Genomic DNA, 18516 nt, shown 5'->3' on the forward strand with positions numbered 1-18516 from the left:
AGATGGGAGCTGATTTGAATACGAGCAGAAGAGCCCTGAGGTATGAGCTGGGCGGCGCTGCTGTACGTGTCACACACATCTCTGCTCTCCCACATTCCAACTTGAACCCGCGTGACCCAAGCCCAGCCCCTGCGGAGTAAGAACGGCGCAGATGGGACGACGGACTTACCAGGTTGGAATTGGTGGCGTTGGAGTCATCTTCTGGAAAGGGAATGTAGATCGCTAAGGCCACACAATTGGCAAAAATAGTCAGTAAAATAATGATTTCAAATGGTCTGAGGAAGGGAATTAAGGAACTTAATGCCGCAGAAAGCACAAGTGAAACAAACATACATATATATTTTTAAATGAATCAAAGATTCATAAGAATTTTGTTTAAACAATACATTCCAAGCCCCTTGTATGCTGAAAAGAAACATATGCCTTTTTAAGTACTTCTAATGGGTCCCCGCCAAAATTTTTCCTAATATGTCAAGAGCAGTGGAGGCTAGTCGCGTGCCAGAGTAAACACAGATTTCTAAAAAGTTTTTTCCCCTCCTTTTATTTATTTAGATTGCATTGGACTTCATTTTCCCTCATGTGTGCTCGGGTTGCTCTGAAAGAGCGGGGCCTGCTCCAGTCAGGACCGGCGTCCCCAGAAGTCCCTTTCCTGTGGTTACGCATGGCCACCACGACTCAAGCTTGTGATGGGAGGGGCAGGACACAGGAGGACGGAGGCAGAGACCTGACTTCCAGATTTTTCATTTGAAATTTGGAGATTTTCATTTCAATCCTTAATTTGAGGTTCAGAGTGTTTTTTCTTCTCCCTTGTTCTCTGACAGCTTCCAGAGGACCTGGGGAGGGCCAGGAGCTCAGGAGCCCAGGAGCGTGGCACACGTACTGTGCATGCAGGCTGGGGCAGCCGCCTGTGCTTTCCGGTGCAGCCCCAGCGAGAACCCCACCGGGCTGTGGGGCCTGCCCTCTGTGAGCAGACTGACATTCTAGGTCGCTCCGTTGTCCCTCCCTCGGTGCATGTCGGGATCTCCCGGGACAAGCCGCGGCCCACTCCCCAGCAGCAGCGTGCTCACGGAACTTCCTGGGCTTGGGTTGCTTTATCAAAACATCAGGGCCAGACACATTCTCAGCAGGAAAATGAGCTACTATGATACTACCCCTTCCGCCCTGCACCCACAATTGAAGGCCAAGATGGAGAAGCCTCAGAGGACGTGCCCCATGTCTACTCTTCCAGCCCCGACCCCCACCCCTGACACCGCTAAGTTTCCAGACTAGTCCATGGAACTTAACAGGAGGAAGAGGAAGAGGACGGAAATTCCTGGAGAAGGAACCAGCTTCATCTGCCAGCACATGAAACCTGTACTCACCAAGTTGACAAATCTTGAAGCAGGAAGAGACCTAGAGATCAGCTAGTTCAAACCTCTGAGGCCCAGAGAGCCTAAGAAACTTTCCCAAGACCCCACAGCAGGTCCTGCCCAGCCAGGACTAGAACCCGATTCCCTGGCCTCTGGGTCCAGTGCTCCTTCCCCTGCCATGTCTGGCCTCTGTCTGTTAACAGGGCAGCCCTGGGCCTGGAAGGGACCTCCGTGGTGATGAAGTCCAGGCTTCCCAGCCAGTGTGCTGGCTGCTGACCCCCTTGGCCCCTGGGGTGTAGGTGAGGGTCCATCTACCCAGCACGCCTCGTGAAGGCCGCCATTCTCTGTGTGAGCCTTGATGTCAAGAACAAAGCAAGCAATGAACCTGTCCAGCCTCCCAGCTTGACAGACAGAAAATAAAATCACCTCTCCCAGTTCCCAAGCTGGCCAGCAGCAGAGCCAGGACCAGAACCAGACCTACTGACTCATCTTTTCCAACATGCCTGCTGCCCCTTGAGCTGGCCACAGTATAGGTGATGAGAGGATGATGATGGTAAAGGTCACAGGAAGGGCATAGCTTACTCTGAGAGCTTCCTCTGTGCCAAGCTCTGTTCTAACTGCTCTACACAAACACCCTGAGTGGAACATACAACTCTTATGCCCATTTCTAAGTGAAAGGTTAAATGTCAACTTGTCCAAGGTCACAGACATCACGAAAGGATGGCACTCAAATCCAGAAAGCCTGGCTGCGGGGTGGGATTGTAAGGACAACTGGACGCTGACCTGTGAATCCTGGAGACGTCCTGAAGCATTTTTAGGAAGTTAGCTCTCTTAGCCCTCCTCCCAGGTCCTTCTTCCCTCCTGGCCCTTTCTCCATCTGCTTAGGAAAGTGATATTCAGCCCAAACACTGGCCACTTTTGTTCTCATCATCTGGCCCCCGTGTCCCCCACCAAGGCAAGGATAATTCTATGGAGCCAGACCCCACACACGCAGTCCTCAGATGTCAGTGTGGTCCCTCCAACAAAGGGGCGATGCTACCCTTGGGGTGTTTCACACACTGTCAGTTCTATGCCCTCCCCTCCTAAAAGTACTGGCTAGTGCTGGGGGAGGTAACGAGTAAAGAAACCAACCAGGCAGATACAAAAAGCCACCAGCAACAAAGCAGAGGAGGACCAGTAAGCTCTGGAAGCATTCTGTGTCACCCAGGGACAACCAGCTCATTTATTAAAACTGCCTTCTCTCCCTAATGACAGTGTCAGATTCCACGCTTTCAAGAGACTGACTGGCTGGCACACCAGACCATCCTCGCCCGTCTGCTCCCCTTCAAAGGCAGCCTGGAAATGGCACCCACGTGGCACTGCCGAGGCTGGGTCTGCTTCCTCTCCTATAGGGAGGGTGGCTGCAGTACCCCTCTGCCTAAGTATGGGGGGATGCAGTGAGGTCGCTGAGACCCACAGATGGCACCCTGGGTAACTGCCTTAATGTGGCCTCGTGGGCCTGCCCAGTCTCTGTGGACAGCACCTCACACACTCCCATTGGGAAGCCCCCACCCTCCCACTCTTCCCCCACCTGCCCTGGGTACTACTGTCACCTTCCCCCTCTTCCCTTCTTCCTAGGTTTTGTATGTCGCCCGACACTTCACTCTGCACTCAGGACTCCTTGTCAGGGAGCCATCCATCCAGGAGGGAAGAGTGGACTCAGAGTTAACGAGCACGCACTGACCACTCTCCCGAGGTAGCTTTCTGCGTGTTTCCACACATGCGGGATTCCACAGCCCTTGCTAATACCTGGGGAGGTGACCGTGGTTACTTCGTTGGAGATGATGAACAGAAACTCTGGGGGTGGGTGGCCCAGGACCCGTCAGGACACAGGTGGGAGGGCCACAATGGGGTGGGTGTTGAGGTCCCACTGCGTCCGCTGCTTGTCTACCCTAGTAGCTCTCTTCTATGCCATGGGTGCATGGGGTGTGGGAAGTGATTTGGGGTTTGGGGAACCTGTCTTTGGAACTCCATTCTGTCAGTTGCCAGCTATGTTGTTCTGGCAAGTTCTACACTTCCCCAGGCCTCCGTACCCTCCTCGCTGGGGGAGCCTGACATGCAGGGCCCCCAGCTTTCCAGCCCCATGATTCTGAGTAAGCAGCTGTGAGACCAGCCTGACGGGGGGCCCAAAGCGGAGCCTCCACGGACCCACCTGGGAATTGGAAGCACACTGGCCACTCGGGGCAGACTGGCAGGGTCAGAGCAGACACTCCACTTGAACTGCATCCTCTTGGAGTTACTTCTGAGCTGAGGTGTTCACACATTTATAGAACTAACAGTTCTTGCGGAACAGAAATTTCCTTGTCTCCCCAGGTCATCTCATAACCTTTCAACCACTACCCAAGACTTTGAAATCTTTCTGGAGACACTCACAGACAAAACCTGCCACTCCAATCCCGAACCTTGGGAGCCACAGCAGCCCTGCCAGAAGGAACTCTCATTATAAACAGGCCCAGCACTCAGCAGCAGGGTTCTAGTCCTGTCTGTCACTGCATGACCCAAGAGTCACTCCTGAGGGGCTTAACTCCCTCACTCGGGAAGGTCAGAGGCGGACCTACTGATCTCCAAAGCCCTGTCCATCTCCAACACCCACAATTCCCATCATGTGAAGGGCCTGGATTCCGTAGTGAGAGCCCGACCTTTCACAGCCCTTTTCTCCCCAGGTCCCACTCACCGGTTTCCACACAAAGCGGACCTGTGTTGAACATGGCAGGCCAGTGTTCTCCACTTGGCTGCACATGAGAATCACCCCGAGAGCTTTAAAATGTGTGTGGGTGGAGCTTGGGCCCCTGCTTTGTGACAGCTTTCCAGGTGGTGTGACTGCGCAGCCCAGAATGAGAAGCACTGATCCTAGGCCTGGAACCAAGACTGGAGTCACTGACCTCGCCCTCTGGCATCTGCTGGGCTCCTCAGCCCTGGAGAGCGGGAGGTCGTGAAACTATGCCAACGTCACCACGTGGGAGGAAAGGAAGGTTCTGGAGTAGCAGCATGAAACCACGATTAACCCAACACACCAGCAGGTCGCTGGGCAAAGTCAGCAAGGTAAGAGATACTTCAGAACCTCTTAGGCTCATGTTCTCAAATGTTGCTTATTATATGGAAAAAAGAGAAAGAAACAAACACCTGAGGAGCTTGTTATACAAGAAGCTCCCCATGCCCTACCCCCAGAGATTCCAGTTCCACTCTGAGGTAGGACCCAGAGCTCTGCCTCGTGCTCTGCACACAGTAGGTCTGGGAACCACTTCATAGGCTCAGTGGGTACCACAACTGGCTAGCAGGCCCCAGGGGCCCGGCTCTCAGGGCACCCTGCCCCGCCCGGCACAAAGGATACTTCCACTCCACAATGCTTATGCAGGCCCTCCGGATGGGGTTCTTGAGCGTCAGGCAGAGCAGGGCGCGAGGCGGGCGCGTGGCGGTCGTGCTGCCCTGCTTCTTAGGTTTCCCATACTGCTGCCGCTTCCGCTGTGTGGAGCTGACGGTGGAGATGGTGGCGTTGCCAGCGCTGCCCATCAGCTTGGCCTGTCGGGCCGCATCGATGGCTGCCTGCCAGGACAAGGCCGCCCCCGGGCTGGGGATGTGCTCGGGGGCAAGTCCTGCTGCCGCATTCGCATTCATGTTGGCGTGCGCTGGGCGTGGGCTCCCATAGCTGGAACCTGCAGGAGAACAGGACAGAGGACAGCCATCACCAGGAGAGCTCTGCATCCCAGACTCACAACAGCTTAAACTCCTTATTTCAAACGATTGCAGTTTAAGCCTGGAGGTGGTCCACGGAAACTGTCGTGTGTGACGCTGAGAAAAAAAAGAATTGGGAAATCTGTTCTTATCCTACTTCAGCTGTGTGACGTTGATGGGTCACTCTCCCCCGCTAGTCTCATTGCCTCATTTTAGGCAGACATGGGATGTGTGCATTACAATAGGTATGGACCTCAGAAACACTGGTGCTAGTGAGAAAGGGAGGATATAGAAAAAGATAAATACACAATGCAATATATGTAAATTAAAATACATTTATATAAGAGAACATAAATAAAATGGTATCAATTAAAGAGAACAGAATGGCTGTTTAAAGAAGGTGCAGAGGAAAATGGGAGTAGGATACGGGGATAAAAAGGAATAATGAATGAATGAATGAATGAATGATTGAATGAAGTGAATAAGAGCCATTGTATCAATCAATGATGACAAACGCACAGGAGTCGAAGAGTATAATTCACTCAAATCTCTGCACCTGACTTCCAAAAACTAAAAATAAGTATAATAAAATAAGGGGGTTAGGCAAAGTAAGGTTACATCCAGGTACCGCAAACCCATTAGCCCTAATGGTTTAACAGGAGGGGTAAGGGACTGTGATGGTTTTCAGTCACCCGCCAAACCTTTTGACAGCCTCTTGCCATTGAGCAATAGCATCTAGACCCATTCCTCCTAAAAAGGGGTTGGCCTTTGGTGACCATTTTGACCAATAAAGTCCAGCAGAAGTGACATCATATGACTTCCAAGTAAGAGAATGTTGCATCCACTGGGCTCTCTGACGCTGGCCCTGAGGGAAGCCAGCCCCCCATGAGGCAGCCTGACTGCCCTGTGGCTGCCATGCTATGAGCAAGCCCAGCCGGCCCCCATCTGACTGCAACCTCAGGAGAGCGCCCAAGCCAGAACCACCCAGCCGAGCCCCTCCTGAATTCCTGACCCACAGAAACTGTGGGAGACAGCGATGTTTGCTACAGGAAGCCACTGTTTGGGGTGACTTTCTATGTGGGAAAGGGAACCGTGTGTGGCAGGGTTGACGGGGGCGGAGGGGGGGAGAGGGGGAAAGACAGACATTGTCAGGAAGGAGACCTTAGTAAGAACCAGTGAAATCCAGACGAGGGGCATCTGCAGTGCCCTGGTTTGATGGCAACTCAGGACTGTCCCTAAGACACCACAGGACTCAGGGGACACACCTGAGTCTGGTGGGTCAGATGCACTCCCCCCCCCCCCGGAATCCTATAAGGCTTCCTAAGTCATCAGCTCAGCCTGGGCCCAAACCTGCATGCCCCTGAACAGAAGCGTGACGTTGAGATCTGTCAACTGACCAGGTGTAGCAGGATCAAGAAAAGCCACAGAGAATGGGGTACTGCTGTGGGCAGAGAGCCTGGCGTCTGGATGCCATGTCAATGGCCTGGGAGCCTGTGGCTGGGGCAGGCAGGCGGCTGCATGCACGTCACTTCCAAGTCCCCCCACAATGCCCCTCTGCTCTGCTCAGTTGCACAAGGTCCTTCCAGGGAAGCTGCTAAGCCTAGAAACAGCACCTGGCAGAACCCCTCACCTCTCCTCACTGCAGCTTACCAGGCTTCAGACAAACAATTGGCACCCTCCCAGCCAGCTCTCCTCAGCTCTTATCTGCGGCTCATCCTTTTACATCTGACTTTAAGATAACTTTTTCTCCCAGTGTGACCTGCTTTCTGGACCCTATCACCCCCACCATCAGACTTGTCTCTCCCAGACCAGTTCAGAGAGGAGCACGTGACCCAGCTCAGCCAGTCAGGACATTCTCACCCAGAGAGCACCTGTCCCACAGATAGACTCCAACAAGCTCTCTGGACTCCTGCATCCAGCCGTGCCTGACGCGAGCCTTCCCCTGAGCTTTCTGGTTTCAGTGCTTAAGTAACTTAGCTTAAGCCAATTTGAATTGGGTTTCCGTCCCTGGCAACCAAAAAAGACCTGACTAATATGCTTGCTCAGTGCCACAAAGCTTGTACCTGGCAGGGGTGTCATTTCTGCCAGATTCCAAAGTCTATGTCCTTTCATCATCACACCAGTGGCAGAAGACAATTTTCCACTCTTGTGCCAACCGACTGGCATCACTGTCCAAAATGCTGTACCTACAGGATTCTGAGACTTTTCTGAGTGCGACAGGAAAGCATATCATGGTGGATTAGTGATGTCTGCACAGCAACAATGATAGGGAAGGGTATCACAGATGCCACGTATTTACCACCCTTATGACACCAAGATGAGCACATCAGGTCTTCTTTACCAGCTGCTCTACTGCCTTCTGCTCCCAGGACAGTTGCCTCCTGCACTACTGCCATCTGGCCCCTGTGGCGTTGGAGCCCCACCCCCACGCACTAGGGCCTGAAAACTGCCTCTTTGCCATATTCAATCCTTGGCTACATTCTGAATGTGACACTGACTCCCTTCTCACCATATACTCCCTTCTCCCCTTCTCCCACCTCCTCTGCCCTGCCCCGGCCGCTCCAGGCAGCTGCCGCACCCCAGGGGTAGAGTGTATTAACCAGAATGTCAGGATCACAGAGACCCCAACACTCCTGGCAGACGTCTCGTCTCTCACACACCTCGCCACTGCACACACTGTGGATGCTAAGACCCCAGTAAGGTGGACCCACACCTTCCTTATAAGACCCCCAAGGAACAAATTGGAAGAGAGGATTTAAATAAATCAAGGCAGCTGAAGCATCAGAGCTGCTTTAATAACCAGGCAGCATGAGTATCTCCATTTAACACATAAGAAAACAAAAGTGTGTGAGTCATTAAAGGTCACCAAGTGACACAATGGAAGGTTTCTGCAGCAAGCACAGCGAGGCGAGACCACCCCGCCTGCTCAGACCTCACACACACACGCCACGTGCACACACACATGCACGCTCACATACGTGGTCACAAGCTAAGCACACACACCTCCACCGGTTCATGGGCCTTGAGGTTGGAGAGGCCGCATTTCTGACCCCCAGAACACCCTTTACACTGGACGTGATCTTTGTGGGACGGCATCCACTACCCAAACAGCCCTTCAGTAACCCTGGGCACCTCGGGGATGGATGAAAGTGAGAAGCGTCCCTGTTCCCATTTGCTGCTTGGAGTGACTGAGGCTAAAGTGGCCTCACCTCTCGTCTCATTAGGTTCACCAGGGAAGGCTGGTCCTCTAATTCAGTCTGTTCAACCTGCAGTCCATTTTTCCTTCCTGGACTACCTGTTTGGCATTGACAATGCTTAAGAGACTCTATTGTCTTCCTGAACTAACTTTCCTCTTCCCTCACATACACAAATGCAGCCATACCCCCATCGTCAGCCCTTCCAGACCCCAACGCTTTCCTCTCCACAAGCCCTCAACACCTCACACCTTCCCGCACTGTCTTCACACTCTAATCTTTGTACTCACCCCCCAGCATTGCCTTAATCCCCGTCCTTCACACCACTTGCCAGTTCCAACACCAAGGAGTGTTTGGGCAACACTCGCGGAGAAGGCAGGATGCACCAGTGCAAGAGCACAACCATCGCCCTGCAAGGGTTGTGGGGGCGTGGACCCCACAGCCTCCCCACCGCGCCCGGGGGGTTCTAAATGCCACGTCCTGGGAGGCTGCCTTCTGAGCCATGCCACACTGGTGACCTTATTCTCATGTGAACCGTTCCCAGAGCACAGGACCTCTCTGGAGCACACCATCTGGAGAAAGCACATACGAAGAAGCCCATGGGGAAAAACAGAATGTCAACGTCTCCCCAGCCGGAGGACAAGAAAACAGCCTTCAGTATTTTGGTCCTGGCAGCTCTGAGCATTGCTGCGGCCTGTGACATGGCGAAGAGCACAGTCACACAGAACCACACACAGGTGAGACTGGCATGGCCCCTCAGGGCTCCTCTGGGGGCTGTGCTCCAGGCACCACTGGGCCGCCCCTTCTCCAAGCAATTTCCTTCACCCAGACCCCAGCTCTATGAGGGGCACAGACCCCATGCCAAGGAGGCACAATTCTCCAAGAATCCCCAGAATAGAAAACCTCTCATCTCAGGCTCAGCACCTTTGAATCCAGAGCAGTGCCATGGAGGAAAGGCAAGCAGCATTGTGTGCCTGATGGCTTCTGTTAGCACAAAATCACCACCCAATGCAAAGAAACCAATTTTCAAATTATAAAGCTGATTCAAAGCTCTGTCTCCTGGCTGCCAGCTGAAAAGATGCCACCATTTAAATCTGCTCTGGCTCCTGCCTTCCTAGATTGTCTCCACGGCTGCGCTCACCCCTGACGGAGCCCCAGAACCGCAGCTCAGCAGATCAGGCCCACGAACAGGTGGGTGCCCAGTGCTGTGATCTCTTCCTCATGCAGAAGCAAATGACTCCCATTTGTCAAATGGCCCAGCTTCCCTGAAGACAGCAGCAGCTCCCTCGTCACGCACACAGTAGATGCTGCTTCTCCGAGGGACCAAGACAAGGGCAAGACCCCACAGGAACGGGTGGTCAGCTGCAGGTATCCTGCTCTGCGAGGTCCATGGAGGGGTCCCAGTCAGGGGCGGGGCTTATGCTTCCCTGGCACCCCCGTGAGTGAGACGGGGTGCCAAGCACCGAGAAAGTGCTCAGTGATGAAAAGGTTGCTTTTCCCCTTTAATCCATCCCCATCCATACACCAGATCCAGGGCCAGAGCCCGAAGCTGTTCACCAGCTGCCAGCGACTGTGTGGATGATGGCGTCACGATAAAGGTGAAGGTGGGCACAGCTGAGCTTCAGCAGCGCTGTGGGACTCAGCCCTTTTATGCCCTAAAGAGTGGGCCCTCCTGCTTACATGGCAGATGTGACAGTGGGGGCGTTTCTGAGGGCAGAGGTTGTGAGCAAAGACATGCATCCCCCAGGCCACCTCTCTCGTACAGGCCACCATCCATTTCTTGCCCAGATTGTGACAGTAGTCCCCTGACATTTCTCCCACTTCTCTGGCCTATCCCCAAACCAATCGCCATGTGGCAGCCAGAGTGACCTTTTAGAAATAAAAATCATAAATCAGGCACTGTCGTTCTCCTAGTTAAATCTCTTCAAAATCCAGACTCTGCATGATTGATGAAGCCCCGCCCACTTCTCTGACCTCTTCTCGTTGTTCTTGGCCTGATCCAGCGCATTCCTGACATACTGGCTTCACACTTCACCCTTCAGACACGCTCAGTTCGTGTCTGCCACAGGACCTTTGCACATACTCAGTATGTTGTTCCCTCTGCCCTTTGCTTGGTGGTTCCTTCTCGTGCTTCAGGTTTGGGCTTAAATGATTCCTCTTCCAAACCCCAACCCTGATTTCCCAGTTTAAATAAGTAGAGCTCAGACACTGGCTACCAATGTGTCCCCATTTCCTTGCCTCCATACTAACCTTGCATAGAGATGGCCAAACCCCCGGCACCATAACGAGATCCCCAGTTAGCCACCTTATGGAAAAAGGGTCGGGGCTGCAGGCCTCCCTCTTCAGCCTTCATACCTTCAGCCATGCACAAAGGTCACCACTGATGACCAGCCTTTGTACACACAACAACCACCAAGACTGATTTACGAAGAGCAAGAAACATCAGTTCATCCCTGGAAAGGAGAGAACTGTACATGCATTTTTCCTACTGTCCTGAACGTCCTCTCACTCAGCAATCTCTACAGTGCAAAGGAAATCCTTTCACTCAAGCTTATAAATGTCACCCGAGATCTCTGCAGAGGTCCACTTGGCTCCAGCTGTCTGTCATCTCATTGCAGTGGCAAGGGGCCTACATTCCCTGGACGGCTGTAGCAGCCAACCTGAAACAGAAACTATGCTTTCTCTGCCCATTAAAGGCCAGATAAATAGAAAAAAGGAAGTTATGAACCTCCCCTATCCAGTGCATTACAAAGATCGCTAGGAAACCCAACAGGGAAGATACTATTTCCTGGTCTTAGAAGATAACCTGCGGCCCGTTCACCCCCCCACCCCCACCCCAGCGCGGCTCCTCTGGACACTCAGGTCTGGCTCAGCGCCTGCGACAGATGTGGGGGACAGCAGACTAACAAACTCAGCAGCTCTTCCAACCTCCTCCTAATGTGCCTTCCTGTCCTGCAAAGGCTAGAGAGCGAAAAACTGCAATTTCCAACCTCCCTTACACTGGACTTCCTGCTGTCACTATGGGGTTGGCCAACTCAAGAACTGAACCAAAAGGAGGCCGGGTGAGCAGGATATCTACTTCACTGCTATTTCAGCATGGGCAGGGCTCTGGCGGTGGCTCCCTGGCCCCCAGAACCCAGATGAGGGGTGTGATCCTGGAGCCAGCTCTTGGCACAGTGACTTCCAGATCCCCCAGCTTCCCGATTATTCCAGACCCCCGTCCTCTCAGTGGGCCAGTTCCCCAGTGTTGCTCTGGTGGGCATTCCTGGAGGCCCAGCCTACAGCCTGCTCTCCAAATCGTTCCAATGACTTTCTAAGCCCTTACATTCCTGTACTAAGTATCTTTCGCCTTCAAATGGCTACAGCAGTGTCTGCTATGGATCTGAACCTTGACTGAGACGTACAGTGCACAGCCACAATGTACAATGATGGAAATGTCCTATAGTTCTGGGATTCCAAGATGGCAGCCACCAGTCAGTGCAGCCATTACGCACTTGCAGCCGAGGACCTACATTTTACACTTGATTTAATTTCAATTAGTTTCCATTTCCATAGCAACATGGGGCAGTGGCTACCACAGTGGACAGCACAGGTCTACATTAGAGTAAGCCATAATGGAAAGAGCGTGATTAGCAGTCAGGTGTGGACAACGGGAAAGCGTACCAACAGAGCACTTAATCCTAATTTGCGAAGGAACTTTTTTAAAAAAGGCAATCAAGAACTGATTCAGATTCTTCTGGGTGGGTGGATTTTCTGATCAGCAAAAAGACATGTTTCAAAGCATAAGAGAGTCTAAGACCGAACAAACAACACAGAAACCAAAAGTCATTTTTTTCAGTAGCTAATCCCTTGAATGAGAAACTAGTTTTCCCAATGGGCAGAGGAAGAAGCTGACATTTCCCCCCAGCCTATGGTGGGCCTAAGAGAACCCCAAGACATCCCAGCTGGGGTGTAACTCCCCCCGAGCAAACACGCAAAGGGTTTTCAGGGCGTCACAACCTCGGTGCTGTGCGTCCGCTTCCTCTGTCTCAGACCTGAACGATCATCACACTCTTTTCAAACAGCATTCTCGTACTCTTCCCGCTGTCCTGCCCCTCACCCTGCGACAGACACGGTTCATGAGAGATGGGGCTGCTCAGAACAGGCCATGACCATCAGTAGTCAAATCTGCTCCAAAACGGAGACAGTGTAGGACGAAGGACATCTGTGGCCATCTCCCTGACTCAATCGATCGGCACTGCCTTAAATAAAACTGTTTCGTATCTAGTCTACACCTACCTGTCTGTGAGGAGCAGGGCCAAGGCAGAGAACCTGGAGCATTCCAGAAGCCCAAACCGACTGGGAGAATGGTAAAGCTACTGGTGCTCACACCTTCTAGGGAGCCAGCACACTGAACCCTTTTTCTGTTCTTCACAGGGCAGCTAGCTGGTCTAAAGGAAGGAAAAGGGGGAAAGGAATGCTGGACAGACTCCCACTGGACTAAACTAGCCTCCATCTGTAGAGGACTGGAGCCAGTGTTACCTTGGCTAGAAGACCCTCCTCATAAAGCCATTTCCTGCAGGGTAATCAGGTCATACTGAGATCAGAGAGCAGGAGGGAGAAAAGCAGGCAGAAAACAAATGAATAGATACAAACAGCTAAACCGTACTTTCCAACCAAAGACAGTAACTTGAAATAATAATACTTCTTTCATTTATTTCCAAGCAACGAGAGGAGGGAAATCTCAACCTCTTGCTCTTTGAACTATCACCACCCGCTGATGACTGCAAACCTAAATTACAGGGCCTCATTGGGGATCATTTCCAGTTTCTCAAAAGTGAGGATCTCAGCTTTTTAAGTGTAACTGAGGAGTAGGCTTTATAGTGGAAAACGTAGGTCCAGCCCTGAGTGAGGTCAGGTGTTCAGCTAGAAAAACGGGAAATCCTTCCAGTTGCTGGTGTCTGGGGACAGGCAGAGGGTGCGGAAAGCAGGGAAGAGTGTCTCAGAGCCCTGCACGGCACTGATGGGACCCAAACGCCACTGGTCCGCTCCTCTGCTTCAGCTTGTGAGTTCCGGAAGGAGCTGCACTCTGATATCTGGGCCCTTCTCTTGTTCTGCCGCTGATTCACAGGCTCCCTCACAGCAGGAACCAGCTTTGCAGCCTCAGAAATCCTAGCAGAATGGTTGTCAGTAGCTGCTCCAAACACATTTGCCGCATGGAAGTTCTGCAGAATTTGTATTTAGCCTTCACAGATTTCTGTGCGGAAGTTTACAGAGATAATATTATTCGATTCTTTTAGATCAGTATATTTGTCATATGTTCAGTGTGTTTATTACCATATGTTAAGTGAATATTTGTTTCTCTCCCCCCATCAGAAGGGAAGCCCCCCAAAGCAGGCAACTTAGTCTGTTTGGTTCACAGCTATACTCCCCAGAGCCCCAAACAGCCTGGAGTATGGTGTGTACACACTAAAAATGTGTTGAATGAATGAATGAGTGACTGTCTCAAAATGCAATTGTCCTATGATGTTTTTCCCAGCGTATTAATTACTTAGACTTCCGGTCCCATGACACTGAGGGTTTTGCTGCTTTGGCTCCATTTTACTAGTAGGAAAATATACCCTGTTTCCCCAAAAATAAGACCTAGCCGAACCATCAGCTCTAATGCTTCTTTTGGAGTAAAAATTAAGACCCAGTCTTGTATTGTATTGTATTACATTATATAAGACGGGGTCTTATATGACAGTAAAATAAGACAGGGTCTTATATTAACTTTTGCTCCAAAAGACGCATTAGAGCTGATGTCTGGCTAGGTCTTCTTTTCAGGGACACATGGTAGACACAGCGTGACCGCCCCTTTCTCAGTCACCGGCACTAGAACATGCGAGGCATGGCTCTCTTGAGAGGACGGTTTTTGGTCTAGTCAGTGGCCTCAGCCTCCTTCCTCTCACCACCTGGGAGGACAGGGTGCCAGGAAGGCTTGCTCAGCCAGTACTCACCCTGCCGCTTACTGTCACCCACTGAAGTGGGCTGGCACATTTGGGAGCCAGTGGTCACTTGTCTAAGTCCGTGGGGCCTGTGGATGCCCAGCCACATGGCCGGAGCCTGACTCAGGCAGGGCAGAGCGGCCCTTAGCAGAGGCGCAGCCCACTGAGCCTGGCACTTGGATCTCACAGACGCAGACCCTCCCAGCCACGAGCCTTTCTTTCTGCACTTTGGGAGGGAAGGTCTGACTGCCTCAGGTCTGTGCAGGCCTCTTGCACTTCACCGGAGGGCAGCATGAGCTGATAGGCTCTGGCAGGAAAGCAAGTCAGCACTCCAAAAGGAGTCTTTCGGAAATTCTAACACCCGACCAGCCTTCTCAGAAGCTACCCTGAGGGACTAACCAGACTCTGGCAAACAACGTGCCTACCTGGGTCCTGACCAGCGTGGATTCCAGCCATGCAAGCTTGGAGCCCATCACTGGGTAGATAAATCAGTGTGTATCCATATGATAGAATTGTAGGAAACCATAAAAATGTTTGTTAAATGATACAGAAAAAAACTCCATAACATAATTTTAAGCAACAGAAACAGGGTTCAAACAGGTATATACAGGAGAACCCCAATGTTGCAAAAGATACTTTTTTTCATAGAAGAAGAACTAAAAGCAAACACCTCAAAATATTACCAGTGGTCATCTGTCAACAACAAGTGAGACTTGTCCCCAGGCAGATCTGCTCAGCACGCAGCGCCATGGCCTGGGATCCGGCAGAATCTGGCTCTGCCAGTTACCAGCTGTGTGACTGGACCAGCCACAACCTCTGTGTACCTGCTGGCTCATGTGTAAAATGGAGACCGTCACAGTGGTTATCACACAGCACTGTCATGACGACCAAATGAGTTAGTAAATGTCAAACTCTCAGAACAGTGCTTGAGGGTCAGAGCCTTATGAGTACTAGCTGGTTTTTATTATATTTGCCAAATTTAGTACAATATATAATTCTTCGGTAATCAGAAAGAAAAAAGCTATGGTTTTGCTTTATTCTTTAGGTATGCTTCCAAAATTTACTCTGGCCCAACCAGCCGCAGATGCTGTCCACTCATGGTGGTGGGGGAGGTATTACACACAGACCCCATGTGGCAACCGGCTGCCCCCCTTCTTCACTTGCCAGCCCCAGCACCACAGGAAAACACAAGCACCTAACTACAGCCACCAAGAAACAAGAAGCCCGTGAGAATTCAGCACCCACCTCTGGGGAGCCCTCTGCTGACCCGAACCTAAGCTCTGGACAAAGGGCCGTGTGCACCCTTGTGGCTCCAGCTGTGGCCCCCTGAAAACAGAAGCATTTAGGTTTAGGCTGAAGTGAAATGGCTGATTTGACACATGGATAAGATCCTTTCCTTTTTCTTTGTCATCTCGATTTTTAACAACCATTCTATTTCATATCAGCTTGGCTCCATGATGTATGATGAGGTATGTGTACACGGAGGGGAAGGCACCAGGGCTGCCTGCACGTCAGGACACCTGGGCTCAGAACTTAGGTCTGAGACGGGCCATCCGTACAGCCCTCTGAGGAGGGTCCAGCAGAAGCGGACAGCAGAGGGCGTGAGCGGCTCTCGTCCAGTGCATGCCTCCGGGATCAGAACCCAGGCCCCTCTCCCTGCAACTGTCACTCACACCACCAGCCACACGGCCAAACAGCAAGAGGCACGCTTCTCGGGGCCTCAGTTTACTCGTCTGTGAAACAGAGACACTAATACATTCCTCACAGGACAATGATAAGGACTAAATGAGGTGATGCATATGAAAGGACTACTCAGCTGTTTAGTAGTCCTTAACAGCAATCAGTCCACAGACGTCCCCATGCAAAGTCTCAGGGCACCAAAGAAGAGTACCTCGTTTGCAGTGAAGTGAGATGAAACACGAACGTGTTTTTAAAAGTCTCTTTCCCAGAAGCACACCCTCTATGTGAAGCAACCACCTCTTTAAAAACTCCTATTTCTCACTCACAAATATTAACAGCGTCCATTTGTGAACGAGTGAATCTCTCCAGAGACCCTTGAAAACAGTGCTCCATTTCCCCAGGATCCTCTACCAGTGCAAGGCTTTGGAATACTGCCCTTGTGAGTGGGATTGTACTGCGTGTGTGTGGGAGTGGGGGGGACTCACTGCACATATTTACACACTAAACACATGACACACAAATGCACCCATACACAGACTATTTGTCCTACTCCCGGACATCTCCAGTTCTCATTACGGTGGGACAAAAGAAACCCATTAGCTTACTCCTCTGCACTCACGGGCCATTTAATAGCGATGCTTTGTATAAAGTATAATGCTTCTTTCATTTAGAAAAGTCAAAGCCATTTATCTCATTAATCCCCACAAAACCTCTGCCAGACAGCAGGCAGGCAAGAAGGTGGAAGGCAAGGAAAAATAAGCAAGTGTCCCTGAGGCTTTCGCTTCCTGGTAAATAGTAAGCTTCACATAGATATGAAGCCATCTTGACTCTTCCCTGAGTTCGGTGGGAGAAGGGCCAGGCCAGAAACCAAGAGAGCTAAAGTCTAGTCCTGTCTTCATCACATTTGTTCTGTGCGCTCAGGCAAACCACGCACCTTCGTCGGCTCTCAATTTCCTCTTCCTGAGAATGAAAAGGCTCAGCCCAGCACCAAAAGAGATCCTTCAAGCTCAGGACTCAGGTTCTAGAACTCTCACTGCTGCGATCACCGCTCCCCAGCTGGTCGAACCCCCTCCAAGGCCTGGTGCCTGATCTCCTGCCACCCGACCTCAAAGAGCAGGTAGGATAAGGCACAGCCCAACGTGCACCTCCCTGCACCCCTGCTGACCCCTGGGCTAGAGAGGTGGCCTACGAGAGAGTGTGCTCCCCCTCGTGGCTGCCTCCAACTACCTGTGCTTACAGGGCAAGTCCAACCTGAAGGGCTGCTCAGCCAGGAAGGCCAACACAGAGAGGAAGGCCCTCCAGCCTCATTTCATGTCCAGTTTATTTTCACAGGTTTTCCCCAGGACTCCGGGGGCTCAGCACGGTTTGCGTGGAAGGCCTCAAAGCAGAGGGCACGTCATGCCCATTAGGTGGTATTAGCAAAACATCAGAAAATCATTGTTGCCCAGGATGTAGAGAACTTGCAACCTGTGTACACTGCTGACGGGGAATATTTAAAATGCTTCAAGTACCATGGAAAACTGTATGGTTTTCCTCAAAAAGTTAAACATACAATTACCATATTCCAGCAATTCCACTTCTGGATCTATCCAGAAAGATTGAAAGCAGAGACTCGAGCAGGTATTTCTACACCCATGTGTGCACAGCCACAGTATCACAGCAGCCAAAGTGTGGAACAACCCAAGTGCCCACCGACAGGTAAATGGATAAACAAAAGGAGGTATACATGAACAGCCGGACATTATTCAGTCTTTGAAAGGGAAGAAATTCTGACCCAGGCTCCAACATGGATGAACTGTGATGACATTATGCTCAGTGAACTCAGCCAGTCATAAAACATATACCATATAATCCCACTTATGTGAGGAGCCTCGAGAAGTCACAGGGACAGAGTAGAAGGGTGGTCGCTGGGGGCTGGGGGGCGGAGGGGGTGTGGAGTCAGTGGTTTAATGAGTACAGAGAAGTTCTGGTGATGGCAGCACAACAAACAAACGTATTATACTTAGTTCTATTACACTACATGCTGAAGAAAGGTTAAGATGTGAAATTTTATGTTAGGCAAATTTTACATAATATAAAAATATAAAACATTTTAATTTAATTTTTTTAAAAGCCAGAGATGGGATGAGTATTGGACTTAGAACGTGAAAGAACATTCCAAGAGGAAAGAGATCTGGGAAGGGAGGGCTGCCTTCTCGGGAAAAGAAAGCCGGAAGGTGAGGACATTTGGAATGTAAACCACTCACGCTGACCTTCAGGAAGGGCTGGGCGAGTGAGTTCAGACCCACCCGAGGGGAGCCGTGTGACAGGACAGGCCGCTACCCTACCCAGTGCCTCCCTGCGTGGCCCTCTTCACGGGCCCTCAACATGTGACACTGGCCCAGAGAAGGATGCAAAGAATTCTGGCCATAAATTGTTTTCAGATATCAAATAAATCACATATGCACATACACAAACACGCCGTCACAACTGAGCGAAACCAGACTCACGTCCAAATACATCTACAGTGTTCTCAAGCACCACTGACTATGAGGCGGCAGCTCTCCGGCTGGGAGCGCCGGGCAATCAGAACATGAGATCAATCCCTGGCCTTTCTGGTTTCAGTCTTGTCCAAAA

At 51.3% G+C, this 18516-nt stretch overlaps 1 protein-coding gene across 39 annotated transcripts in view; it reads right to left on the reverse strand.

Moving 5' to 3' along the window:
* Positions 1-18516, reverse strand: part of CACNA1C (calcium voltage-gated channel subunit alpha1 C) — a 727463-nt gene that overhangs the window by 583596 nt on the left and 125351 nt on the right. For all 39 annotated transcript variants that reach the window (XM_074325148.1, XM_074325146.1, XM_019757254.2 and 36 more), the window contains 2 exons: positions 4720-5041; positions 170-275 (listed from right to left, as the gene is read on the reverse strand). In XM_074325148.1, coding sequence (XP_074181249.1) covers positions 170-275; positions 4720-5041 — 428 coding nt within the window. The remainder of the gene's footprint in view (positions 1-169; positions 276-4719; positions 5042-18516) is intronic.

Source organism: Rhinolophus sinicus, linkage group LG02, assembly GCF_036562045.2.
Source record: "Rhinolophus sinicus isolate RSC01 linkage group LG02, ASM3656204v1, whole genome shotgun sequence".
NCBI lineage: Eukaryota > Metazoa > Chordata > Mammalia > Chiroptera > Rhinolophidae > Rhinolophus > Rhinolophus sinicus.